Below are 26,765 nucleotides of genomic sequence, written 5' to 3'. Positions count from 1 at the left end.
CAAAGGACAAGGAGACTCCGTGCAAAAAGGCAAGATGTGCAACAGCAGATTTCCCAAGCTAAACAGTTGCAGGTTGAAGGTGGACTGCCTAGCACAATGCAAGAGGATTTGCAAAAGTTGGAAGGAACGTTGGAGAACATGCAGCAGACTATGGAGAAACGTGAAGAGCAACTGCAGGTGGGCCCTTTACAAGTAGATATAAAAACCTGTGCTTTCTTCTTCTTTTTTAACTTGGTAAACCCCCAATTTTTTGAATTTAAAAAATCTGAGCTCACTTTCTCACCTCTCTGAATCTTGGTCCTCGGGCTTTTCACAATCAGTACCTCTATGAAAACTTCTTGAAGCTGCTGGATACCTCTTCATCAATAAAGAAACAATATTTTGTTTGGAAGTGCTTAAAAGTCCTGACTATTCAGTCATAATAAATTATTTAAATAACTTATCTGTAAATTAATTTTTAGATGGACTGCCTCCCCTGGTTACTAAAGATGACATTGCCCTTTAATTGAGAGCCTTTAGGCTGGATATTAGATTAATAACACCTCATGTTATGCAAATATAATCCTCACAAGTACTATGTGAAATACATGCTTTCATCCTAAATTTAAAGAAGGAAGAAAAAAAATCCCAGAGAAAACAAATGGATTGCACCAGGTTTTAAAATTAATCATTGACTGAACTGGGATTAGAATTTAGAGATTCTTGCACCTGTATCCGAGTTGCCCTTTACATTTCTTTAAGTAGAATGGTAATCCAGCTATCCACTATTTCACACAAATGTTAAAGTCATCAAAACTATTTCTCATGATAAAACACAAGGTGAAAAACACGATTGATAGAGTTCAAGTAACTTCTTAATGTAAGACTTTATTCTTGAAACCAATTTTTATCTAAGGAATCCCATATATAAAATCTTAACTGAGGCCTTGCTTTACTTCAGAATCAATAGAATATTTCTTTATACTGTCGTAATTCTTGTGACTGATAATTAAATGCTCTATGTTCATCAAAATTTTACATTATCAGAAAAGAACAAATAGATTCATATGTGTGTTTCCTACGAGTAGGAATTTTCTTCTACCATTTTACTGTAATTTATTTCATTAGAAAACTTGAAAATCCTTTTAAGTATTGGTGACTACCTGTCACCATATGCCTAAGAATCTGCATTTATTAATTCAGACTTCTTATAGGACATTCAAATATAAGATTTAAATATTGCTGGCACCTTAGAGAACAGGGCTTTTTTGCATCAGCACAGTATGAATCAGTGAAAATTCAAGGGAAAGTTTATCTTTTATTGGCTTCAGAACAGTTTCGACTGTGGAGTAGGTGGCATTTCAGGAGAAATTGTTTTATTTTATATCAGGTCTTTCTCTTTTTATCTTCTTCAGTAACAATGAAGTTCTTTTTTTCTCCCCTTTAATCTTTTTGTCTTTGTGTTCCTGTTTTGCGTTGGTTTGTTTGTCTGTTTTTGTAGGTCACAATAAATAAATGGGAGCAGTTTGAAAGAGACAAAGAAACAGTAGTAAAATATCTCAATCAAGCAAGCTCTGCACTTGAACGTATCTTAAACTTTAGCAGTTTAGAGAGCCTCTCCTCAGAACTGGATCAAACAAAGGTACTTGCTGTGTGAAATACAGGAACTGAGATATCTTTCTGCCTTGTTTGTTAACATGTAATGAGCATATTGCCTTCAATCTTTGCATAGTTTCCTGTTAATGCCAGTGCAAATTGCCTGGATGGATTAGAGACAGCATAAACTGTTTAGAGGTAAAAAGTTATTTTATGAGAAGATCGTAAAGAATTGCTCAAAATCTGCATCTGAAGCACACATATTGAAGGTAAAATGATTTTGAGGACTTGCCATGCCATTTCCATAGTATAAATTTTGATTGGTTGAGTTAAAAACTTCTGGACAGACAGCTTCCCTTGCTAAACATTATTTAAGCTAGTTTGCTCAAATGAACATTTCTTAAATGCAACATGAAAATAACTTTCTTCAGAGGTTGTTTTTATGTATTTACACATTCAAAATATACATATAGGAAACAGATACTTTTTCTAACAAAAGGTTGAGGAAAAATACTTTTTGTGTAAATATATGAAACTGTTTATAGTAGTATTAATGTGTCTTGTATCCTTACAGGAACTTTCTAAACAGACTGCAGCAATGGCTGTGCAGGCTGAGAATTTGGTGAAGAATTCTTCTGAGATACAGCTTGGTTCAAAGAACAAGGAGTCCCTTCAGCAGCAGGCAAAATCAATCCAAGAACAAGTGAAAAAAGTGGAAGTTACTCTTGAAGAAGAGTATGTTCTTAACAAGTCCTAATATTTATTCTCCACTATAAGATTGTATCAGATTTCTAGAACACCTTGTCAGCATTTTGTGTTGTCTCATCAGCTCCATTGTTTACAGCTTGCTGTGGCATAGTAACCAGGTTACAGTACCAAATATCAGTCAAAAGCGTGTGTGCAAATAAACAAAATCTTTGTTTAATAATACATAGTCTATCAAACCACTGTTAGTTACATTTAACCTGTTGGTTATCTTTAAGCCCCAGTTTTGCGAAGAAGGGATAATTAAACTCATTCTTGAGGTACTAGACACTTTTAGAAAGAAAAATCTCAGTGCAAGTATGAGAATAGCACATTTACCATATTTACCTTGGTTTTCAGTATTCCACTCTCTCCACAGGAATGTCAAGAAGTGCCTTCGTCTTAGCTGAATGCCCAGTTTTTATTTCATGGGCAATATCAAAAACTGCTTCTGCTGCTGCAAATAATGAGGCATCATTTGCCAAATTTTCTTTAAAAATTTCAAGTTCGAACTCCAAGAAAATGTTGTTAAATCCTGTAAATATTTGTAGCTTTTTGTATTTGTAAAAAATTCATCCTTTTTCTCAAGTAACTCAGTTATTGAACTCAAGTAACTCAACTTCAACTTCAGCTGTTGCTATTCTCATTTTATCTATATACACATACATTTATATGTGTGTATGAAATTAGTATTTTTGCATATATTAGATCTGATACAGAATCAATTGTGTACATGGATATATGTACCAATTCTATGTTGTCTTACTGGAATTACTCTGTAGACTAATTTGCTGTATAAGTTTAAGCAGGTACCACCATCTCCATCTGAATATGAGTGAAGGGCAATGTTCCCATTACTGGGTTTTTCCCCGTCTTCACCATTGATTGTCATGCTAATCTGACTTTAATTTTGTGCCATTTTCTTCCCAGGATAAAAGAACAGTTGTGAAACAGAATAAATAACCTCTGCAGCAGATGTAACTTTCTGATTATTGCTAGTCCAATTTTTTTACATACCATTTTCTCCAATGTGAAATATTACAGTGATTTGCAGTCAAATTCTACCATATCTTGATGAATACTTCACTTTATACATTGTTTTCTCCATTATTAGAGAGAAAATTAGTATGATTTTTCAATTCAAGAAATTCATCCTTCCAACAGTGAATATTCACTTTTTTAATAATGTCATCTATTTTTAAATGAAAGCCATCATTTATATCCCCTTTCAATGTAGATATGAAATAGGTTTTAGTTGAATGTATGAATTGTACAGAATGTCTTTGGTACCATGACAGATAATAAAAAACTGCATCCCGACTCTCTATAGTGAATCTACAGAACATATAATCAGTGTGTAAGGGTTATGTTGTAACTCACATTATCAATAAAATCTTGGCTAAGTAATTTAAAGTGAAGATATTCCAAATAAATATGGTACGTACTATGTCAATGAACAGGAAAGGGAAAGCAAAGTTTGAGCAGCTCTCCATAGTCAGCTACAGAGCAAACTTAGCACATATGTTTTCCAAGGCGATCATGCGTAGATGTGCAGTGTGTTTGGGACTACATTCTTTACAGTCTGCCACTTTCTTACAACTAGAAGGAAGGCAGATACAAAGGCAGAGGGTTTTCAGCTGTTGTGGCACTTATTTGGTCCCTTGATTCTCATTTCCAGCTGTGTTTTCTTGGGCTGGACTTGAGCGAGATATTTTTGCACTTTATTTTCCTGCGAAGAACTTGAATTTGAATGCACTTTTATCAGTAAATGGCTGTTGACACTGCTATTTTTTTTTTTCATTTTGAAAATTAATAAGAAAAAATAAAAAGGCCAATTTTTACATTTTTAGACTGCATCTTTTCTTAAGGCTTCCTCTACCTTTAATGACTGGAGGTGAGGGTGGGGGGAGAAAATAAAACTAAAACTTTTTAACATGGAATGATTTTTAAGGCTATATTTAAAAGGAAAATGTATTTTGGAATTTTGTAATATTCAAACTTTTCTGATGAAATTTTAATATTTTCAGTGAAATAGAAAATGCGTGTTTTGCAAGCTGTGTGTAGGGCCTACGTTAGTTGTGGTTTCTTTACAATGACTTGAAAGGAGCAGAAACTTGTATATTGGAAGTTATTGCTGTTAGACCTTATAAGGGCCTTAGACTTCTTGCGACCAAAAAAGGGATGCTTTGTTTGCTATCCAAAATATACAAGAATCGGGCATAATCTGTCTCTGTTTAGCCTACCTGTAATGTATGTTTCAAAGAATATGAATCTATTAATTTTGAGGTACTTGAATCATAATCTGTTGTTGATTCATTGGCTTGATATTAAATCATTGCCTCAGAAAACACAAACTTCCTATAAGATGGGCAGATTGCTGTTATAAAAAAAAAGTTTAATAAAGCAGTCAAGCATTGGTGAATATACATACATCCACAATACACTGGTTTTTGTCATTCTGTTCTAGCAAGTAAATGACTAGCCTCTATGCTCTCAGTTATCTCAATTTTTAGATATGTGATATAATTATAATTCCATATTGTTTCATAGAAATCATATTTATGTTACTTTTCCTCTCTCATCCTGCTATGGTGAGATTCTTGATGTACAGTTGATGAATGAAGCTGTACTCTTTTTCACGGCTCAGTGTCCCTACTACGACAAATATAATTGTTTGACTTTGGGCGCAGATTAGGGGAGAACCAAGTTTGAATTTAGGTGCACATCTTACTTGGTCCTCTAAACCCAGGAGTTTTTAAAATGACCCTCCTGTAGATTGAATAAGTTACATTTTTATTCTAGCAAGAATATGGGCAGCTACATTATATTAAACTGTTTATTCTCTCTAATTAATTTGGTTAATTTTAGTATTAAAAGCATGGAAATGGTGAAAAACAAGTGGGATCATTTTGGCAATAATTTTGAAGCTCTGTCCATCTGGATAGCTGAACAAGAAAAAGAACTGGAAACTTTGGAAACATCATCATCTCCTTTGGACATACAGATCAGCCAAATCAAGGTGATCAGTTCTTGTTACATTTAGCATTAAAAGTCCGTTTATCTGTCATTTTGCTAGCGGCCAAATGGGAGAACAGACATTTTACATGTTTCAAAACTACTGTGGTGTAATGATGGCACGCTTTGAACACAAATATACCAAGCAGTAAAGTTTTACATAAACTAAGGTAAAATTCTTACAGGCTGCCTTCTCTGTGAGTGTGTAGTTGACATATGTGGAGCCTTTGTGTGTATGGTTAAAAATATTACTTAATTTATACTCTTCTTATTTTTTGAGTAATCTCAACTGGTGTACAAAATAGCTACATAAATGCAAGGTATATAAAGCTTTTTATTTTAAAACATACATCAGCTAGTGAATATAGAACTTGATTTTAATCTTGCAAGGTAAAGTTATAACTTGATTTATGTATCTTTTATGCTGAAATAATAAACTATTGCTCTTGTAGCTTGCAAACCTACATGCCATTTATTGCTATTATGTTCACGCTGTCTTAAAATCTGTATATATTCCTGTAGATACATAGTGGTTTAGTGTCTTATTGCTGAGGTGCATATTGTCTCCAAGCATTGCATTTCAAGGACTGATTTCATATCCTCCCACAAATGAAAGCGTAGCTTCTCTGAAACCACATGTTTGTAAGGGGACAGAGTTTTTCAATATGCAGAGCACACTGCCATTTCCTTTTTTCTGTGCCCTACTTGCTCTTCAGAGAGTGCAAAGGTGTGCAGCTGCTTGAAGTCATGTACCAGATTGACACTAAGTATTTCCAAAGGATCCCTTAAGGCATTTGTTTCATGTGGCAGAAACAGTTTATCAACAGATTTTCCTGTTCTTAATTTGATCACAATTTTACATACACCAAATAAACAAAATCTCTTGATTTCATCATTGAAGAGTATGACAAGGCTTGAATTCTTCTTCATCGCCACAGCAAGTCAAAAGCAGTTTCCTTGTGAACTATTATATATGCATTTATTCCACTGGCATACACTGTCATAGAGCCATACTTTTCAGTAGTTACTAGATACGATTCAAATGTTTAAGACAGGAAATGCATCAAATTATATTAATATTGCATTCCAGTGTGACAACAGCTCTTGTCTGTCTAAATGGAGCCTAGTTAAGCCCTAGTGTCCATTCAGGCCAATTTCCCAGAAAGGCCATTCCTTGCTATATATGCAGATGAACAATAATTTTTACACTGCATTGCAAGTTTTTGAAAATGCCAACATAAGCCTTCTTCACTTAAACATCATGACAGAAAGAAAATAGCCAGTAGGTAATTTTTGTAAATGTCTGAGTGAAAAGATATAAAGAAGAGAAAATCGTCCAGATAAAGTCTAGGGTACATCCCTGTAACTCAAGTGAACAAAGCAGCTTTATGAACTGTGATACATGAAATGAGTCATCTAACCTCCAGCACGTGGACATCACTGGAGGTCGTCTTCAGCAGCGTTGCTTTGTGCCTGAGTTTGAAGGATTTGTTATGTTTCGGTGGGAGTTTCCTGCTGAGTTAGCCTGTGTCACAACTGTGATCAGCATACTTAGTTGTAATTTCTAGTACAACACATTAGGAATATTGCAATATGAGGCAAATACACACACACACACACAAAAAGCTGTGTTCCTTCATATCTTTGGCTGATATAAAACCTGGGGTCAGCTGAATGTAACTATCGTATCTAGTGGTGATATTCTACTTCTGGTGACGTTGATTCCAGAACCCCAATGACTTCAGCAGAGACAAATTTTCACCTACACATTTCTCCGAAATTCCTGGTGGACAAAATGACAGTTATCACAAGTACTTACCATTGGTGGCAGACTCAGTGAGAGTTTGAAGCCCTCAATTATCCACCTTCTTTTATGTAACTGAGTGAATTTAACAGAATAGCGTGGGAGTAAAAAAGCGCTGCCTCATTTGTATCTGCTGCATTGTTAGATAATTTCAGCTTCAGAGCTGCAAATCTGGTATTTTTCCTCAGTGCCATATTCTCATGCAAAAAAGATATTTTATAATCTGAATTAATTCAGAATATATTGCATAAAGAGACACTATAAATGCTTACAGCACCACATCTTTTTCTGTACTGTCACCCTGCTAATTCTAGACTCTGAATGTTGCAGTAAGCCACTCCGGAGCTTCATAACGGCAAGCAAGATACCATATTTTTATCCCAATTATAGCAGAAGGTGGGCACTTTCTATGCTTTTGGGAGTGCATTTTCAATTGGTTGATGTGATGTACATACATATCTTAACATTTTTATATCCGAGAATGCTATTGCCTCTTTCAATTTCAAAGAGCACTCTTGGGTCTTTCAAATCTCTCCCAATGAGTGGTTTTCACTGCTTTTGAGAAGCAGAATTTTTTTTTCCATCAGCAGAAATTAAAAGAATTCTGTTGTGAAAAAAAAAATCTTATTTCCAAGTTCACTGATGCTTACTGAATAAATAGCCACTGAATGTGAAGCACCAGAAGTTTCTCTCTCAAATGTTGTAACTTTCAGGTTTGCCTCTAATTTGCAAAAAAATAAAAGTGCAAAAAAATAGGAGACAGTTGCTGTCATGCAGCTGGGGAAATGTAAAGCCAGTGCTAGTTTGTCTTTATGCATTTACTAATTAATAGAGAAGACAGGTGAAAAGTACCAAAGGCCATTATCACTCTTCTTTAGTGGTTTCCTATTTATACTGTAGTGTGGTTCTTTATTTAATCCTCTGTCTGAGGGCATGCTCACCCTTACCTCAGCATCTAACTTAATTTATTCTTTATTATACCGTAGAATTTTAAATTAGGAAATGAAAACAATCTCTTGGTTTTCAAATCATAGCATGCTTTATTTTTGAAGTGCTTGAAAACTTATTAAACACAAGTTATCAGCTGTTAGGGTTCAGCTCCTTAATATTGTTTTTGGTTATACACTTCCTTTTTTCCATCTTGCATTTATTTTGACTCTTTAAGAGAATTGTGTATTAATTTGCTATGAAGTAAGAGATGGTAAAATATGAACCATCTTTCTGCTTTTGAAAATATGCACCTCGGGCAATTCTAATTCCTCTTCATAGGCCCTGTTTTTAGGGCAGGCTGTTTTTTGAACCTTTTCCAGTGCTAATTTCAAGAAGAACAAGGGAATTTACAGAGCATATTAAAGACTTTTATAACTAGCTATTTCAAGTGGTCAATGAACTCTCCTTTTATTTCCTTTTTTAATGAAGAATATTAGTAGCTCAGGTAAAAGAAGGAAGTAGAAAGTACTATTCTGATAATTAAAAACCTGTTGTGCTTCTTTATTTACTATTCCTTTACATTTTAGGTTATTAATAAAGAAATAGATGGTAAAATAACTGGAATCTCAAAACTGGAGGAGGAAGCCGAGTCTTTTTCCCAGTTTGTTACCTCTGGAGAATGTGCACATATTAAAGCCAAGCTGACTCAGGTCAAAAGGTATTGGGAAGAGTTAAGAGATCACGCACAGAGACTGGAAGGAACAATCACAGGGAATGCTTCAGCACAGCAGAAATACGAAGAAAATCTTAAACAGGTAGACAATGCAAAATCTAATGGACCGTTTGCAGCAATTTATAGAACTAATCTTTATTCTTCCAAAACTGAATATAAAATGTATATTATAATAAGATGGACTAGAATATGTACGAGTAGGTTTGTAAGGTAATTGCAAGACCTCTATATGTAAATTTGTGCTTTGAATGACTTAAAAGCCAGGTTCAGGAAGACACTAAAATATACACACTTAACAAATTATTCTGTCTTTTAGAAAACCTAAGTGATTCTCCTGGATATTGCACTAATCCACATCCATACTTCATATAAACACTTTAGCTTCAATCTTGGGTTGTTAGTCGGTCGTAAGGAAAATAACTTAAATATTATTGTTACCTCAGTCACAAGGAGCTGAGCACAGTTAGCATCTTTTAATTTTAAAAGGCGCTCAGCACTACAAAAGCTTAGGATATAATATTCTCTTAGCACTAAATATTTGAAAGATGTTATTTATTTAGAGCATCATTTATATATTTCCTGCTAGTTTTAGACTCTCTGGTTTGCCTTTTCTTCATAGGTGCAGCGGGCGGTGTCTGACTTGGAAGCGAAGCTAGCTGAGCCTCTCACATCGTGCTCTTCGGCAGCGGCAACATACACAGCCCTTCAGGATTGCACGGTGAGCACGTGGCCGGCAATTCCTGCCACCAAGTCCAGGGAAATAGTGCCACACGGACCTCCTCATAGAAATGCCAATAACCAGACCAGGGGCTGCCTGACACCACCCAGATGAGGGTTGAGGCAGGGGGAGGCAAGGGCTGCCTGTCAGGGTGGGCAGCCCCAGAGGAGGCTTAAGCAGGCTTCCTCAGCTGTTTCTTCTCACCATTTCAGGCAGACTTGGAGAGTTTTTTTCCCACTCTAGAGAAACAAAAGCCTAAAAGTATGAATTAATCCTTCAGCTTACTTTTTTTTAATTTTATGCATCCAAAACATTATGAAAAATAGAAGATAAGAAACACATCTGTTTGAGGTTTTTTGCAAAGATTTTCATGAAACTTGGGTCTTGGTATATAGAACTGTGATTTTTTTAAAAAAAATCTCCTTGGAAGTAGTTTTTCTTGGACAATGCAGAGACTGGACAGAGTTTCAACTGACAAACTTTTATCTGTGATGCCAGAAATCCATGGGTGTTTTGACATTTTGTTCCATCCATTACAAATGGAAAAAAGACATTGGATTGGTATTCAAACTACAAAAAATCTCAATTATCTGGGAATTTGGTGTAGCATTTTTATCTGTGTCTATAAATTTGTGATGTGTTCTTCCCACAATAATCATTATCTTTTATTCTAAGAAAATATTTTAAAAACTTTTAGCCATATTGTTCTTGCAGTTCTTCTGAACTTAGTGGTACATGCAGGTGCATACAGGCTGTATGCAAGGAAGACCTGGCCTGTCTGCTTCAAAAAAGCTTGAACCTTGTTGAGGAAAAATATTTTGCATATGGAGAATTTCTTCAGACAGCATATGTAATCGTTATTGTTATTGGCTTTTAAACATTATGAATATGCTGAGTGTACTATTGTAAACTCTTGTCCTGCCTAGGGGATCATGATGATTCAATGCCTTAATATGAAATTATTTTTTGTTATTTAGTTTAAACATCAGCAGCTTGTTGCTATATAATTCACATTTCCTCCTATGTATGATTTCTTTCATGACTGTACTTTTAACCTTTACTACAGTTTTTATTACCGCACACCTGCGAGTTAGAACTTCAGTGGTCTCAAATCTCTTTCATTTTGTGCTTATCTAACTGATTGTACTACATTTCAATCATTTTCATATGAACAAGTTTCCAGCATCACTGGAAAGTCTAGTCAACATCGGATGCCATTTCTGTGTTTGCCAATGCTGACAGAAGTTCATGGTAACTGTTCCCTACCTCACCCATGTCATGACACGGGCTGCAAGTCTGGCAGTCCACACATGTTGTGTGAGCTTCTTGTATTTACTGTATATGTATAGATTAGAGCAACTCTTAGACAGATGCTAGGGAATCTGGAGCTTTGTCCTACATGATCATGCTGTGTCACATGCCCATTCAAATGTTCTGACCCTTTTGTTGCTGTCTGTTTTTTCTTTAACGCTGTTCTTAGGAAAGTCTTTCCCCACTACAAGCTAGTTGATTGATATGCTTGGGGCATGTGTATCTAGGATAGATCTGAGTGAAATACAGTCTTTGCCTTGACTTCATGATCTGGTGGATGTAGCATTGCTTCAAACTTCGAGTAGAAGTACAGAATTTTTCCCACCATTGTTACTGTAGCTCTGTTGTTTGTGTATGTGACTTCTGTTTCTTTTGCATGTTCATTAGGACCTTTGTCATACTGTGGAAAAACTGAGCAACACTCTGACGTCTCTCTCAGCCTGTGCCCGAAAGTTGGCCAACAAAGAAAAAGCTGCTCACGAGGTTACAGCATTACAGCAGAAATACGAAAAGGTGCTAGAAAATGCTAAAGAGAAACAGACCTTATTAGAGAATCTTCTGGTTCAGTGGCAGAAGTGAGTAGACTCTCACGTTTGTCATGATGGAAACAGAGACTTTCCTGCAGTCAGTGTGTGAGACTGAGGGGATGACTTGAGTTGGTAACTCTATGTTGTGATTTTGTTAGGCAGGAGAAGGAGCTGTCTGCCTTCCAGACCTGGTTGGAGGGGTGTGAAGCTACAGCCAGACCTTCAGAGCAGTATGTTTCTGCTGACAGAGTTAAACTGGAAGGTGAACTCCAGTCACTGCAGGTACGTTTCAACCTTAAGATTGTCCCCCTACATTTCCTACATTTGTTTATGTGTCTTTTAAAGGATGGACTTGCTCAATGGTAGTCTGACAATCACTTGATTCTGGGCTTTGGAAGTGTCCTAGAGAAGTTTTACATTATCGCTGTTGTTATTTATCAGAGACAAGAAAATGAGAGGAAGAAAGTTATTTGCAAATATAATATGCTGGCTCAAGAAAATGGTAGATCCTATTATCTATTGAGGAAGGACATTGGTCTGCTTGCCAGAGAAATTCCTTTGTTAGACAATGCAACTTTCCTTCTTTTGCATGTGAGAAAATTTGCTCAGATGACAAAATGCTCAAAGGTTTTGAATTCACAGTGAAAGTCTGATTTCCAATTATTTTGTTTTAAACAAAAGACTTTCATCCTATTCTAAAGCATGCCTTCCTTGGAATTTTTGTCATTTGTTTTTAGATTAATATGAAGGAGTTGGCCAAAAGTAGCATTTTTTACACCCTCCATGAAGACAATGAGTCCATAATTTCAGTTTTAAATATTACTGAAGAGAAGGGAAATTATTTGGGGGTTTGTTTTTTTGTTTGGGCCGATTTGTGATATTTCCTCACAATTCTATTGCACACAAAATATGTCGCAAAACTTAGTCTTGATTTTAGCCACGGTCATCATACAGTAGAGCTGTGTGGAAAGATTGCTGCTTTGTCATAAAGGGGAAAAAAATACTCTGATGAATCCTTACCAAATTACAGTTGCAAATTCAGCTGTCTGAGAGGTTTTGAGTACCTGCTTGTCCTCATAGACCTCAGTTGCTCCAAGGATTTGACTGTGCTCATTCACTTGTCTCAGAGTGATGTACTGGAAAACCCTAGCTGATTTTTTATTATTTTTGTTATTTTCGTAATATGATGTCATATTTGATCTAAAGGCTGTACATTCCATTGTTTTCCCAGGATTTGCGAGCAGATATTGAGTCCCATGCTTCAGTCTATGAGAGCCTATTACAGTTAAATGAGTCACTATTCCCAACAGCTTCCGAACAGTCTGTGAAAAGAATAAAAGAAAAATTTGAAGAGCTGGATGAGAGGTGGAAAGCTTTACCACAAACTGTTGATAAAAGGTTTGTGCCTTTTATCTGCAGAATGCTTTTTTCACATGTGAAATGAGAGTAACCAATATCCAGATGAGGAATCTGGAAGGCTAAGGAAGTCTCAGGAACACTGCTTCCTTTTTTGAAACTGTACGTTATCATATATTTAGATTTCAATTGTTTTGGTGATGAACATACATATTTTAGTATTTGTAAAGGAGCTTAAATAATAGACTCTGGTCAATCACATTGTCTTCTAGGTGCTTTATCAATATGATTGTTTTACTATATAATGATCTTCTGCATAGCATTTCATGTTGAAAATTGTGTAGAGAAATTTCGAAGGCAAACAGGAAGGTAAATGACAAGGCCTTTTTTAAGGTCAAGGTTTAGAAGCTTGGTTCTGCTAGGTGCTGAGTACTCATCTGGACACATTCCTCCTTTGAATTGTGTCCCTGTGAGCAGACTTGACCCTCACTTATTTCAGTGGAAGTTAAGCATGCAGTTACTCATCCCCTGACTAAATTCACGAGACTTTCACTTTACATACAGTGTTGCAGATGACAGGGCAAACGGATTTGCTATCTCTGAAAACTGAAGTTTAGCTCCCATCAATACCATTCTCTTTGCTGGGACTACCCCCATGCAGAAAAGTTGAACGTACCTTGATTGTTTGGGGCATTTCTAATAGTTTATATGAATAGAAGAGTGGAAAGCACCAAACTGGTGCTTTCAAGTGTTATGTTTTTCCCCAGTTAAGAAATCAACACAGCAGCCATCACATTTGAACCATAAATTAATGTTTCCTTCTTTCCTTCCACCTGGCATTGATTTTAATGCTGTCCAGTCAGCTGTGGTTTTGATTATAGGAAGTGATTAATTTACATCAAGTGCTTTCATATTTACATCTGACATCCTATAGGATCAACTTCCTTCAATCTCTTGTTGCTGAGCATGGGCAGTTTGATGAGCTCCTGCTCAGGTTTTCAGACTGGATTAAGCAGTTCCTTGCTGAACTACAAGCCACTTCAGAGATATACACAGCTGATCAACAAGTAGCTGCATCTCACAATAAGGTAAACTTTTGGATGTAAATATTAAAGACAGAGAAATTGTACAGTGCATTCAGATAAATATTCATCTAAAACTAGGATGAGGTCATTTATTTGTTTGAAAACCACTGCGCTGTTGTAGTCACCTACCGATTTCTGTTATTAGACCAGTTTAAAGCAAAATTGTAACACCAAACTGTTCTTTCTGAAAACCCCTCAATAGTATTTGTTTTGCTTGTAAGTTTAGTACTAAAATGTTTTCTGAGCTTTTGATTGGAAGAAGAAACCCAGCCCTATTTTCTTTCTTTCCCATAGAACCACTCAATGGAAGTCGAAAGTAAGAAACAGCAGCTACAAAGTCTGAAGGAACACGTAGATAAATTGTGTTCTTTCAGCTGCCCGGAGGACCAGCAGACTTTGCAGGGAAAGACTGAAGATTGCTTTCAGATCTTCCAGGAGGCAAGTCAAATAACTAGCCAAAGACAAGAGGCTCTGGATCAGCTGCGGGTATTCCTGGAGCTCCATGGTGCTGCATCAGGAGTGCTCCACCAGCTGAGGCAGACAGTAGAGAAAACAGGAAATATGGATAAAGCTAAATCTGAATTACTGGAGAAAGAACTCAATGGTGTCATTCAAGATCTTAACAAGCTGGAATCTGTTGCCATCAGTTTGGATGGTTCCCTTACTAAGGCCCAGTATCACCTAAAACACAGCATTTCTGAGCAGAGGACCTCCTGCAGGGCTGTGGTGGATAATCTGTGCTTGGAACTGGAGGCGGTTCAAAACCTGCTGGGAACCAAACAGAGTGAGGCAGAAGCTCTTGGAGCCTTGCGAAGATCTTTCATGGAACGTAAAGAACAGCTGCTCAAGAGAATTGAAGATACTGAGGAAAAGGCTGACAAGGAGGGTGTGAAGGAGGCAACACTGCAAGCCCTCCAGCAGAGGTAAAAACGATATTAATGCTTGAGATTGGCACTTCATTTGCTTGCAGTCTCTAGACATTTTATGATGCATTGAAGGCATGCGTGAGTTTTCTGCCTGGGTACCTTATTCCTTGCCAGGCATATATGAGTCCATATATCTACTTGATAAACTTTTGTAAGTGAGCGAGCTGTTTGGATGGAGGCACGACATGAGCAGAACACTTAGCAAGTCCCGCTAATTTTTTATATTGAAAGAACAGTCAAGAAAATCTTTGTCTGAAAAATTTATTTTTTCCAAATGAATCCAAGCACCAAACAGTCATTGAAATCCCATATAACATAACTATCTCTACTCTTACAGAACTGAAGACTGTACATGTGTTGAAGGAATTGAAAACACTTACTATAATAAAATATTAATCTAAATATTTGAGTATATTTCAGAGTCACTGTGTGAGGTAAAGGTATATGTATATCTATATAATTGTATAGCTGTTTGTGTATCAGAAAAAAACCCACATTCTAAGCCCAGTTATAGCAGAAAAAAATCCAGATGACACTTTGTTTTCTGAAGATATTGTAGGAAATGTTAGAAAAAGGGAACTTTATGCACAATAACTCTGACAGCAACTGTTTCATTCTTCCTTTCTCCTCTTTTCTCTTGCCAAAAAAAAGTGAAGATATGTAAATTTAAAATCTGCCTTTTAACTTGCAGATTGAGGGTCTTTAATCAGTTAGATGAAGAATTAAATTCTCACCACCATGAACTCCAGTGGCTCATGGACAAAGCAAAACAAATAGCTCAAAAAGATATTACGCTGGCTTCTGAGATCGACAAAGAGATAAATCGCTTAGAATCTCTGTGGGAGGATACCAAGAAAGTTATACATGAAAAGTAAGTAGATCTTGGACTTAAGGTGAGAAAGGAGAGGATTCTTTTAGTGGGGGAAAGAGACCCAGTTATTTATATTTAATATCCTCTTGCCATGTTAATCCCAGGGCTTGTATGTTAAATACTGAGTAGAAGATAAAACACAGTATAAACCAGGATATTTCTACCAGTTGTAATGATACTATTGATAAAGCAACAGATAGGTCCTCAGGACAGTGCTTAGAGATATACCACTCATATCGTTGCATCTTATTGTTTACTCTCCTGAAAGATAAGAAATCACCATTGAGATTTCACTACCACTCCAACTGGCACATACTCTCTTCCAAGCATGCATTTTCCTTCTCTATTGGATATGTGTTTCTGACAACATATTCAGTGGTCCTAAATCATTCTTACATTTCAGTCTTTTTGTCTGCTCAAGGGACTGGGTTCATAACAATCATTAGTGTATAATCAGTGATATAAGACAGTTTTGTATATCAATGAAAGCTGATAAAAAAGGAACTAAAGAAATGAAAGAAAGATTCATTTTATTCCTTTCTTTGTGTTAGCTGCCTCTTTATCATCTTTAAATAAAAATTTTTCAAACGTTCTTTTTTAAATTTACATGGTGAAGTTAAGTGCTAGGTTAATTCATCACTATGTCATCCTCAACGTACATAAATTTTGTCTAAGTGCAGGAGCAAATCAGTTCTAAGCCTAGCTAATATTTCAATGGGCTTGTGCAATTTGGTGATCCCCATGTAACTGCTGGGTTGGTGTACTGGAACAACGATTCAAGAAAAAATTTCATTTGTGCTGAAAAAATTATTTTTTCCCCCTTTGGTTTATATACTGTGCTGTTATTCTGTTTTCTTGATTGACACCATACAGACGTTTGTAAATATACTGCCCCTTAACCAGATCTGTGTATCATTTTCCCTCTTGAAAATATGCTACATGAATTGCATTTCTGGTGGTTTTTTCCAGCTGAATTTAGTCTGTTGTTTTAGTACATTTTTAAGAGATGTGTAAATCTAAACTAAGTGGAAGAAAAGGAAAGCTTTGTTTAAAGATGTCTGTTGCTCCTTTTTCTGAAGCACTGCCACTAAATTTGTATTTCATGTTGCATGTTGCTGCAACCCATTTTTCTTACCTCTAGAAATCCTTAAAAATAATAAACCAGGTAATGTCTACATACATATGCAAGAAGCTAGACAGTACCAGCCCGGTAGTGAAGAAAACCATAAAATAGCTGTCCCTGCCTTATAGATGCGTTATTGAGTGTAAATGAGTTGTCCAGTTTTCACATACTGGGGTAGTTGTTGCCATCTTTATACCTAAAACTGAAAGATATTCAGGTACCTTGTGATTCCTTTCTGATATAAAAATAATGTTAATTTTTATTTCAATTATTAATTTAATTTTAAATATTTTTAACTGTTTTCTCTCTCATATAGACACAATTTTAAACCCTCCTGAACCTGATTATTTTGGAGAGCTCTTTGGAGCATTCAGAAAAGAGCCAGCTCCTAAAGCGATTACCTCTCTTTCTTGACCGTGTCATGTTTCCCGAAGTCCTTTCATTGACACACTATGTTTTACAACTAAACATATCCAAAGTATTAGTCTTCCTTATCTCTCTTCAGTATAAATACCAGAAATGGATAGAATAGTGTTGTGTGGTTTTTTTTCTTTTCTCCATTTCCTGAGCAGAAATAGGCTTTTCTGGAGAGGGGTTGGGAAAAAAATATTAGGCCTGTTCTTAGCAGCAGGTTATTCTGTTATTCTCAGTAGAATGACAAGTTGAATGTAATATTTTAGACCCAAAAGCATGCATCTGACAATTGGAGGACAAAATATTCAGACTTATCTTGCATTGCTTTTGTCTACTTCTGCTTCTTTTTACCCTCAAAGCTACTCTATTTTAAAGAAACAAGTTTAAAAAAAATGAACCACATTATAGTGTGGTTTCCAGTCAGTGTGCTAAACTTAGGCAGTGAGAAGCTTGAATTCCAGTTCCAGTCTTTCTTTTGCTCAAGTCAGTTGCTTTGATATTTCACATATATGAGGTGGAGGTTGATATACTGTTTCTTCAGTGAGATGTTTTGTGATGTATGGACCCACACTGATTTGTAAAACCTAAATATTAGTATTTCCTTGGCTGCCCAAAACATGTTTAGTACCGCATCCTGATTTTCCCATGGTGAACTGCTACGTTACATTCTCTTTCCTTCAGAAACATGAAAACAAATGGTGCTAACACGGCCTTTTCACATTACAGAAAGGAACAGTCCTGCATTCTTATTGATCTAATGAAGGAATATCAGAGCTTGAAGTCAACGGTAATGAAAGTCATAGACAGTGCTGACAGTGCTTCTGTGATCAAATCCATTTGGAAGGATCACGAAGATGTCAGGCGAGCTTTATCAAAGGTAATTACATATATTTTCATTTGAGGCATTTAAATGATCTTTAATTTAGATTAATTTTTCCGTTTGAAAGGTACCCTTGATCTGTGTTTAAAGTTACTTGAATTTACTGTCAAATCTTGTCACACTGATATTTGGGGTTTCATTTGTACTAATTTAGATGAAGAAAGAATATAGTCCTTTCAGCATTTTGGTGAGATCCATTAATGTGTATTTGATTGCTGCTATTGATCATTTTAACACCTAGAAATGCAAAATTTATTTTTTTTTATGTTAATTTATATGGAAAGCATGTAACCTGCTCTTTATACGAAATACCTTGAGAATATATTCCTATCATAGTATGAGAGGATATTTCCAGTCAACATACTTTAATATTTTTCTATATTGGGTAATTTTCTGAATAGATAAAAGTCAACACAAGAAAACGAATTGTGTACATTTCTGATGTGTGCAATTCTTATGTCTGTCTCTTTCCCTAAGACGACTTATTCCATGGGGTACAATGTTAGATACTGGCCACTGAGCAGAGATAAGGAATTTGGATCCCTGCATTCCCCTCATTTCACTGGATCATATTTCTAAAATTCCAAATTCTGCTATCCATCAGCCTGTCAGCAAAACCAGTTCTGAGTGAAATTCCTTCCATTCATTCAAAGGGTAATTTCATTTGGGAGCCTATTGAGCTCTTCATTAAAAATTCTTCAGTCCGATCTGTATAAACCTCATTATAAACTATATGTATTTATGGCCTCTTTTTAACAGACATTTTAACTAGAACTGAAAGACAGAACAGAGCTCAGCAGTCTAACAAAGAAGTGCATGTAACTTCATATGATTCCTCTCCTAAATGTAAGCCTTGGGCTGTGGAGAATTCCCTGCTACACCAGTGGCCACATCCAGGCCTGAAGGAGTTGGAGTGCAATGAACACTTTGCACAGCTCCTACCATAACAAAGCAGGCATGGCCACATGGCCCTACTGCATCCAGATTAGTAACTTATCTCTAATGCTGCTCTGTAATAATCGCTAAAGAAAAAGTATGAGATGCTTGCTGTGATCCTTTCTCAGTATGTTGTCACCTCTTCAGTGGCAGTGTTTTAAAAATTTCCCTATGCCTAGAACTGCAAACATGGGAGCCCTGCAGATTTTGTCTAATTCTTTCCTGAACACATCTGTACTTTTGTTTTCCAGAGTATGTAGGAGTGACAGGGTTTACAATTTTAAATTTTGTGTGCAACACCCTCTGTTTACCCTGTTGTAATTCCAGAATTTAATTACTAGTTAGTCAATGATGGGTTCTTATTATTCAATTTTAGACCTGTCAAGTCTGAAGAATAGAAATAATAATAATAAAAAAAGATTGCCTTCAGTCCCAAAAATAGCTGGTTACCAAGTGGGGAAAATTGAGAATTTATTATTCCCACTTGTGTGCTTTGTTTATAAGAACAATCATACTATTTGGTTATGCTCATGAGAAAAGAATGTCAGTTGCTCTGTATTTTGTGGCATGGTTAAATATTAAATGGTATGCTGAATGAGAATTATCAAATGCATAATATACCATAGGGCTAGGGATGGGTGCCTGGAGAACTGGATTTTTCTTTCTTTCTTCAAGGCTTCATTAAACAAGCAAATATTTATGCCCACAGCATGAAGCTGCCAAGAATGCTCTGAGTGATAAACAAAAAGACCTGGATACTTTCACCAATAAAGGAAAACATTTGTTAGCAGAACTGAAAAGGGTGCAAAACTGTGACTCCACTGCGGTAAAAACAGATATGGACTGTACGGTGGACAAATGGCTAGATGTAAGAGTCTGGTGTTTATACAAGGCATACAGTTTTTAAGTCGGGCTAGGGTTACAGTTTTAGTATTTTCTTAGGATCTTAGAGTGCAATTATTTAGTAAAGTTTACCTTGAAGTATATCTCAAAGGGTTAATCATAGGCATTTGGCATCCGTTCTATGCAAAAGTTGTGACATTCATTTGATAGATTTAAAACAATGTCTTATAATAATGTATGAATGTTACTAATATGTATTTCCTCAGTACACACTTTTGAGAATAAATTTGGATTGGATTCTCACCTAATGTATGCCAGTATTATTTTATTCAAGTAAATTGGACTAAATAACTTAGGCAGTAAATTGTATTAAGCTACATCATAGAAGATGTGAATATGTTGAGAAAGATGAAATTATAGCACAGAAACATAATATAAAAGCTAATATTTATACTTCTTTATTATCAAATTCCTACATTACATAAGAAAGATAAATGCAGCTGTTTTTGAAGATAAAGTTTATTTAAACATAAAACTCTTTCCCAGTAAAAAAATATACACATTTTTAGAAACAGTCACATACAATTTTTGTTCATTTTACAATCTGGATAACTAAATTGAAATTAGAATTAAGGATTTAGACCTAACTCTCAGAGAATTATTTTGCCCTGGCTTACTAATTATTTCTGATGCACTTGTCATACAACTGGCTGCAAAATAAAAAAATCTAAAATTAATTTGTGAATGGTATTGATACATTCTCCTCTCCTAAAAGGTGTCTGAAAGAATTGAAGACAACATTGACCGTCTGGGTGTAGGCGTGTCTCTGTGGGATGACATCCTGAAAACTGGAGACGAAATGGATGGATGGTGCAATAAGAGCATTTCTCAACTGAATGAAGGCATCAGCAACTTGAGTGACAGTCAGAGAATGGAGGTCCTCCTCAAAGGCTTCCAGGTGCTTACCCATAAATCGGTGATAAAAATGTTCTGGACCAAAATCTCAAGTGCTATCAGGCACATAGATAAGGCTGTACTGTTGTAGACCACTGTGTCCCCTGTTCAAGCAGTGGTACCGCTAACTCAATGGCTAGCTGACAGAATTACAGTCCTTTTTTGAAGCTGTTTGCTTCTAACAGAAACAAGAACGGCTCATCTCTTACTAAATCTAAGCCCCCTAGTTATTTTGGCTCTAGCAGTACAATGTGTTCTTACAAGCACAAAAATTTCAAAAAGCATGGCATTGGATTGAACTCTGTTTCAGTAGAAACTGATGGAAATTTTAGACAACTTCAGCTGCAGTTAAGCAAAAAAAGAGTAATTTCTAAAATCTCACTTAAGACAGTAGATTCTCCAGACAATAAAAAATATATGCTGAACTGGAGGGCAAATTTTAATGTCAGGTTCTAACAATTTCAGTAAGGTGAGGTCTTTTTTATGGATAGTGGTAAACTGTTACAGAAATCTAGCTAGCGTTCAGGATGCATTCTGCCTCTATTGGCTTAAAATATACAGCAGATCAACCATAGAATGAGCCATATTCTACTTCATTTGAAATAAGTGATGTCCTTTACAAAGATGAACAATGAACATATACAAGTAGTATGATAGAATATGAAATGGTGCTAAATCAGTATTTTCCTCAGGACAAGCTTTATCTAATGTCTTTCTGACTAGGATACCAATCAGACCACCTAAATTCATTACTATTAAAACTGATTTGGAGTAAGAGCAGACGGTACCCAAACCACAGCAGTACCTGATTCACAAGAGGGCCAGAATAGCAGAACACACGAGCAATATGCATACATTTACAGTCACAGAATTCATAGTCCATAATACTTTTTCTGTACTTTGTTTTGCAAAGTGAGAGGAAATGCCGTTCACTGACAGAAGGGTCGTGCCATTTCAGCAATCATAAATATATGAGCACGGACAGAAATAATTAGTGAACCTTTTAGACGGTCCATAGCAGTGGTCCCTTTCTTGATCGGTCACCTAATATTACATCCTCCCTAGCACAACATACCCCCTCAGGATTCTTCTAGGGCCACCTGAACTTCTACCATTCAGGGCAGACGTTAAGTGCAGCAATTTAATACTGAAGTCCGCTGTCCAATATTTTGATTGGGGTGATCTGTTTGAGATTTTTTGAAAAGAAAGTTTGGGTAGTAGGATACACACACCAATTATTTGCCTAATACTTCAGAACTACAATTACACAAATTATGATTTTCTCTTTCACTTTGATATTATTCTTTTAGGATGTAGAATCTTTCTTTATAACTTGGATCTTTAGGACCACAATACATACAAGGTCCAGATATGTCAGTGCCTATATAGCAACATTTTTAAATTCCCTTTTGAGGTTAAAATTTATTTCTGTGTCTAATTTGTTTCTGAGAGCCCACTTCCTTGTAATAAAAAACAGAGAGCACATGTATTATTCTCTGCATGCCATTAAGTGGAACCTAACAACCACAGTAGATTTTTCCAGTTGAATAAACAATGACATTCCCATCTTTATTCAGTGAGTTTTAAGAAACTAAAGCTGTTAGTGCATTTTAAGTGCTAAAAATGTGTGTGGTTATTTTAATGGAGGGGAAAAAAATCCCTGAACCAAGTCTAACAAAGGAAAAGAGATGGGAGTATTTTAGAGAAGAAAACTAATAGAACAAGTGTTTTCCCTCTGGTTGCTGAACTTTGTTTACGTTTTCTTTCATTTTTGCAATTGATGGAGCATCATTCCAAAGGTCTAAAACCTTCTTGTAGTTTGGTATGAAAATTTGACCACATCTCTTTTACAGTCTGAAGTCAAGGATAAAGAACTGAAGTTGGAGCAGCTTAGTTCCAAAATTTCAGATCTCAAAGAACTTACCCATAGTCAAGAGCCTCCTGCAGATCTCCAGGTAAAATAAAGATATTGGTAATCACAGACTGTGCTCAAATGACTAAGAAGAAACTCCTCCTGAAATTTCTGTCTCTCCTGTACTGAATTTTTCTTTCAACGTGACAGATACAGAATTTTTTATATGTATCATAACTATTCTTTGTTCATATTTCTTTAGTTAACTTTGATTTTTTTCTGAGAAAAATATGCCAAAAAGTAATTGAATGTTAGAGTTGCAAAAGTATTTTTTACTAAATCAAAATAGAGTAAATAGTTTATAAGGTAGCTATTCAGTTATGAGACAGATGATACTGTCTATACTGCACAACATTAAGCCACATATGTGAGTGCATACACAGTTTGCCTCTTTGAAAGAATTATAATGCAGTAAAATATGTTCATTTGCTTTACCAAACCAAAAGTATTCTTTAGTGGAGGGGAATTAGTGCACTGAACTAGCTGTTACAAGAGAGGGGTAAAATATGAACACTGAAGGTGAGCTGTTGAACTTTTATTATCGGTTAGGTCTTTATTATGTATGTTCTAGGGCAAGTGCAAAACCAAAGTATGACTATTTTGGATGTTTGATTTCAAATGGAAGTTGATATGGGAGATTATTCACTTTCAATGTCAAAAATTTTGAAAGATAAGCTGAGTTCTGCCATTTCCACAGGCAGGGAAATATCTCAATAGATATTTATTTCAAAGCCATTTATCAAATTTTAACAGAACTTAATATAACACTCAAGCCTTGTCCACATTTTGCTGTGACCGTACACATAAGCCTAAATACTAATCAGATATGGGTCAAGAACCCTACAGTATAAAGATTTGCAAATTATATGGACCTGCTTGTGTTCTCCCAAATTGTTTTCTTTACGTGAGAGGTTCAGAAAACGCAGGTTTATTTGTATGTTTCATAATAAAAACCTGTCCACTTACAGAGTAAAACTTGGAGCAAATTATTTTGCAGAATATCACTTTTAACCAACACACACCTATTTCCAACTACTAAATATGATAAAAACAATAAAAAATTTCAATCATACCTACAATAAAATAATTGTAGTTGATATATAAATGCAAATTTGAAAATAAAGCCTCACAAACTCAGCATAAATTCCCAGATTATTTGCCAACATTCAAATGCTAAATAAGTAAACTCAGTATGATCAGCTTATATCCTAAGAACATAAACAATTCCTTAATAGAATTTTCAGTAATTGCTCATTTATAAATATTACCCTGTTATGACTGATTTGATTTACTTCTTATTAGCAATATGTGCACAGCTAACATCTACTATAATTTCACATATTGCTGTCTTTGAGCAGGTTAATAGGCAATATTCTAACTTACTTCTGTATTGTCTTCAATTTTAATTTGCCTTACACTGAGATACTTTAAGCCTCAGTGCTCTTAAGTCTCGCCAATTGATATTTCTTTTTATGGAGCTAGTTATGTTTAGGTCATGTTCTTTATATATGGAAAATTAGAAAAGCAAAAAAGATCGGCTGTTTAATCTTTCAAAAGTGGATAATAACTTCAGCAGTTTGCAGTCTGGGTTTTTATAAGTTAGTAACCCTTCTTTGGATTACTGTATCTCTACGACTTAATCCTGAATGGTTGATATTTTTTTATTTATGTAAGTATCTTTAGTTACGGATGTAAAGAGAGAAAAACGATCATTGTGTGTCACTTCACTACCTTCCATTTTTTCAATAAACATTTACCATAATAAACATTTTATTTAAATGCTTTAATACCTAACATTTTGCTTTTAGTTCATCGAATCAGATTTGAGGCAGAAGTTGGAACATGCCAAAGAAATGTCAGAGACAGCAAAAGAGACACTGAAAGATTTCAGTACTCAGAAGATGCAGTTACAGAAGTCTATTGATCAGATGACAGACTGGTTAACGAAAGTGGAAGAGACTCTCTTAGGCTGTGCACGTAACCTGGATCCTGAAGCTCTAAATAAAGTGAAGGTCGGTGATGAAGAAAATGAATGTGCTTTTTCTTATGCAGTGATCGTTGTTTTTTTAATCAGAGTTTTTGCTAAGCATTATACTTAATTTTCATTTGATAAAAAATAAGTATCTCCTACACAGCTTCTAGAATACTAGCAAATAATACAGTCATGCTCTTTAAGAAGTTCCTTCAATGATCAAAAGTTCTGATCTGTTGAGTTTATACAAACCTTTCAGAAAATTATAATGAATGATATGGTCTTTGTTGTGACAAGAACCAGTTTTGTTACATTGAACTCTTCAGTCATTACTCCAGCGTGTTTACAAGTCCATTGACCCCCTTGCAATATAAGTTATGAACTTATAACTCACCACAGTAAAAGACCCTGGACTGAACTCAATTTTAACACAAACTTCTCCCTCAGAAGTCCTCCTCAGTCCTCATATATAGCAGTTCTTTTGTCTACATCCTGGAGCTCTCTTGATTGCGTACAATTGCGCACATCATAACATGACAAACCACATAGAGATTTTTTCAGTGTGAGTACATGTTAATGTTGATATACTAGCCAATTCAAATTTAATTTTCAAACAAATACTCCTCTCTAGTCAGATGAAAGCTCCCTTTCATTCAGAAGTCCCACCAAACACTGGTGTCATGTTGCATCTCACCTTCAGAATTTTCTGAAAATAGCTATTGCTATTCAATATGCCTTGAAATTTATTTATTTTTTAATAAAATAGTAAACCATGAGAAACAGCGTTTTTCACATTTGTGTAATGGCTCTTCAGTTTCAAGGGTTCATTTCACCTGGAAATTTCAGGAAAGGCGATCCAGTACTTCTTCCCTCCATTGTGTCTGCGACTTGCAATAGACCGTAGGAGGAAAGCGCATATGGGAGGAGCATGAATGCTTGAGGAAAAGAGAGGGCTCTCTTTTTTCTTTACAAATGTCATATTTGTATTGTAACTTAATTTTCAGGAAACACAAAAAGACCTTCAGCATCAGCAGAGCAGCATTGACTCAGTCCGTGAGAACCTCAACAGCTTGTGTCGCAAATACCATTCTGTAGAGCTGGAAGCTCTTGGTGGCACTGTCACTTCATTAATAAAGAAGTATGAAGCTGTGAATCTGCTGTGTTCCAGAACACAGGCCAGCATGCAAGAGTCCTTGGAAAAACATTTCCTCCGTGAGTCTTCAGGCTTGCTAATAGGAGCCGTTAGCCCCCAGCCATGAATCATTCTGGAGTCTGCCAGAGTTTCCAGTGATGTCACTTGCAATTACAACTTTATTTTTGTATGGAGCCTTTTAAAAAGCCCTGTTACAAAATGTTCGTTTGATAACTGCTACGAAACAAAGCATTTTACAAAAAGAGAATTCGACTTTACAGACGTAATATGCATGAAAGGCAAGCTCAGCATGCCCTTTCTTCACTCCTAGTGTACATTTCTATTGCATACATACACTTTGTGTATTTGCATAAAAAGAGGTATATAACCAAATGGAGACGTTTATAATGTAAAAGTCCCCATCTGGGCTCCCTGGATAGTCAGTGGAGAGAAGGATGCGATTTTTAATCTTATATTTTAATATTAATGAATAAAAAAATTAATAAATAAATAATAAATTAATATTTAATAAATTAATAAAATATTAATCTACATACCATCTAACATGAAATTGAGATGTATCATAGACTGAAAATGCCTGTCTTTTCCCATTGACTATAAAGGGGAGCCTATTGTGACTGTTCAAATTCGAATGCTTACAGTGGAAACACCTAACTTTTTACAAAATGAATCCCACTCCCCAAGGCTATTGAAGACAATGAGACTCATCCTTTTACCTTTTAGACATTGTGCCTGAAGGATAAAAGAATTGTGGAAGACAGCTGTATAGTGTTGTGGATAATGCTGCTTCTTAAAAGATATTCTCTTCTCTATACTTTTTTATTAAATAAGATTCTATGGAAGAATTCCAGGAATGGTTTTCTGGTGTGAAGGCTGCAGTAAAAGAATCATCTGACAGGTCTGGAGACAGCAAAGCCATAGAGGCAAAGCTACATGACTTGCAGGTATAGTGAACAAATTAAAAAATAGTAATTAGTAATTAA

The 26,765-nt window shown here is 35.6% G+C and overlaps 1 protein-coding gene across 15 annotated transcripts in view; it reads left to right on the top strand.

The window, feature by feature from the left end:
• Positions 1-26,765, top strand: part of SYNE1 (spectrin repeat containing nuclear envelope protein 1) — a 302,834-nt gene that overhangs the window by 104,432 nt on the left and 171,637 nt on the right. For all 15 annotated transcript variants that reach the window (XM_054197389.1, XM_054197388.1, XM_054197395.1 and 12 more), the window contains 19 exons: positions 1-177; positions 1,481-1,621; positions 2,150-2,310; positions 5,188-5,338; positions 8,656-8,883; positions 9,421-9,519; positions 11,218-11,405; positions 11,516-11,639; positions 12,589-12,755; positions 13,648-13,801; positions 14,093-14,721; positions 15,416-15,595; positions 17,859-18,009; positions 19,658-19,816; positions 20,567-20,749; positions 22,599-22,700; positions 24,466-24,669; positions 25,634-25,841; positions 26,614-26,726. In XM_054197389.1, coding sequence (XP_054053364.1) covers positions 1-177; positions 1,481-1,621; positions 2,150-2,310; positions 5,188-5,338; positions 8,656-8,883; positions 9,421-9,519; positions 11,218-11,405; positions 11,516-11,639; positions 12,589-12,755; positions 13,648-13,801; positions 14,093-14,721; positions 15,416-15,595; positions 17,859-18,009; positions 19,658-19,816; positions 20,567-20,749; positions 22,599-22,700; positions 24,466-24,669; positions 25,634-25,841; positions 26,614-26,726 — 3,519 coding nt within the window. The remainder of the gene's footprint in view (positions 178-1,480; positions 1,622-2,149; positions 2,311-5,187; positions 5,339-8,655; positions 8,884-9,420; positions 9,520-11,217; positions 11,406-11,515; positions 11,640-12,588; positions 12,756-13,647; positions 13,802-14,092; positions 14,722-15,415; positions 15,596-17,858; positions 18,010-19,657; positions 19,817-20,566; positions 20,750-22,598; positions 22,701-24,465; positions 24,670-25,633; positions 25,842-26,613; positions 26,727-26,765) is intronic.

The sequence above is a fragment of the Rissa tridactyla genome, chromosome 3 (assembly GCF_028500815.1).
Source record: "Rissa tridactyla isolate bRisTri1 chromosome 3, bRisTri1.patW.cur.20221130, whole genome shotgun sequence".
NCBI lineage: Eukaryota > Metazoa > Chordata > Aves > Charadriiformes > Laridae > Rissa > Rissa tridactyla.
The sequence above is the reverse complement of the archived record's forward strand: the minus strand, read 5'-3'. Positions and strand labels throughout refer to the sequence as shown.